This window comes from Eimeria mitis, genomic scaffold (assembly GCF_000499745.2).
Source record: "Eimeria mitis Houghton genomic scaffold, Emh_scaff7465, whole genome shotgun sequence".
In the NCBI taxonomy this organism is placed as follows: Eukaryota; Apicomplexa; class Conoidasida; order Eucoccidiorida; family Eimeriidae; genus Eimeria; species Eimeria mitis.
This window is the reverse complement of record NW_013575457.1, coordinates 1-883: the sequence shown is the minus strand read 5'-3', so window position 1 is coordinate 883 and position 883 is coordinate 1. Positions and strand designations below refer to the sequence as shown.

The window sequence follows — 883 nt, the reverse complement described above, 5'->3', positions numbered from 1 at the left end:
CGCTTCTAGCCCCGTGTTTAGCTGGCTTGGTGTTCACAGCCCCAATATCCATTGGTTCCAAATCGGGATTCTTCCCAGGCCCGCTTTCTTCCTTTTCAGCTAAGGCTGTGGGTGTGGCGTTTTTCTTTTCCTTTCTGTGGAGGTATTCCATCATGTCAGCAAGCTCCACTTTTTCGCCCCTCATCTCCCTGTCCGTGGCCCAGCCAGTCACTGTTTGCCTCACTACGGGTTCCAGCCCCGCTATAAACCATTGGTAGTGNTGGCCCAGCCAGTCACTGTTTGCCTCACTACGGGTTCCAGCCCCGCTATAAACCATTGGTAGTGGAGCTCCGCGGCCACCATAGGACTTCGGTTCACCAAGGACTTGTATTTCTCAATGTAGCGCTCTACTGACCGTTTTCCCTGTTTAAGCTTTCTCAGTTCCGCCATAGCCTGCTTGCTTGGGGACGTCGGGATAAACCTGCAACGTAGAGCGTCCCGGAAGGCCTGAATGGACCTGATGTGCTCCGCGAACGTGGAGCCGTTGCTTAAGTGTAGCCACCATCGTCGTGCGTCCGTTTCTAACAAGGAAGGGGCCAGGAGAATTTGGAATTCTTCTGGGGCATTTTGAAGGCGGAGGTATAGGTCTAGGGAACTAAGGAACTCCTCTACAGCCTCTGCATCCCGCCTCCCATCATATCGAGTAGGACGGCACAACCGGAGGCACTCCTCTTGAATCGTTTTTGGCGGGAATGCATTTTCTCCAGAATTGAATGCCGAAATGGAGCTGTCTTCCGCTTGCTGGAGTTCCAGACCGTGCGCCGACCCCCACTCTGTGAGTGGCTCATAGTCGACCTCCATTTTGCCGGAGAGAACACTGAAATTGGAGAGGTTTCGTCTACAA

General features: G+C 53.4%; 1 protein-coding gene across 1 annotated transcript in view; it reads right to left on the bottom strand.

The window, feature by feature from the left end:
* EMH_0091600 (uncharacterized protein) overlaps nucleotides 1-840 on the bottom strand; it is a gene marked incomplete at both ends in the record, with an annotated part of 1563 nt that extends 723 nt beyond the window's left edge. The window contains one exon of the mRNA XM_013501746.1: nucleotides 289-840. Coding sequence (XP_013357200.1) covers nucleotides 289-840 — 552 coding nt within the window. The remainder of the gene's footprint in view (nucleotides 1-288) is intronic.
* Nucleotides 841-883: the final 43 nt, after the last annotated feature.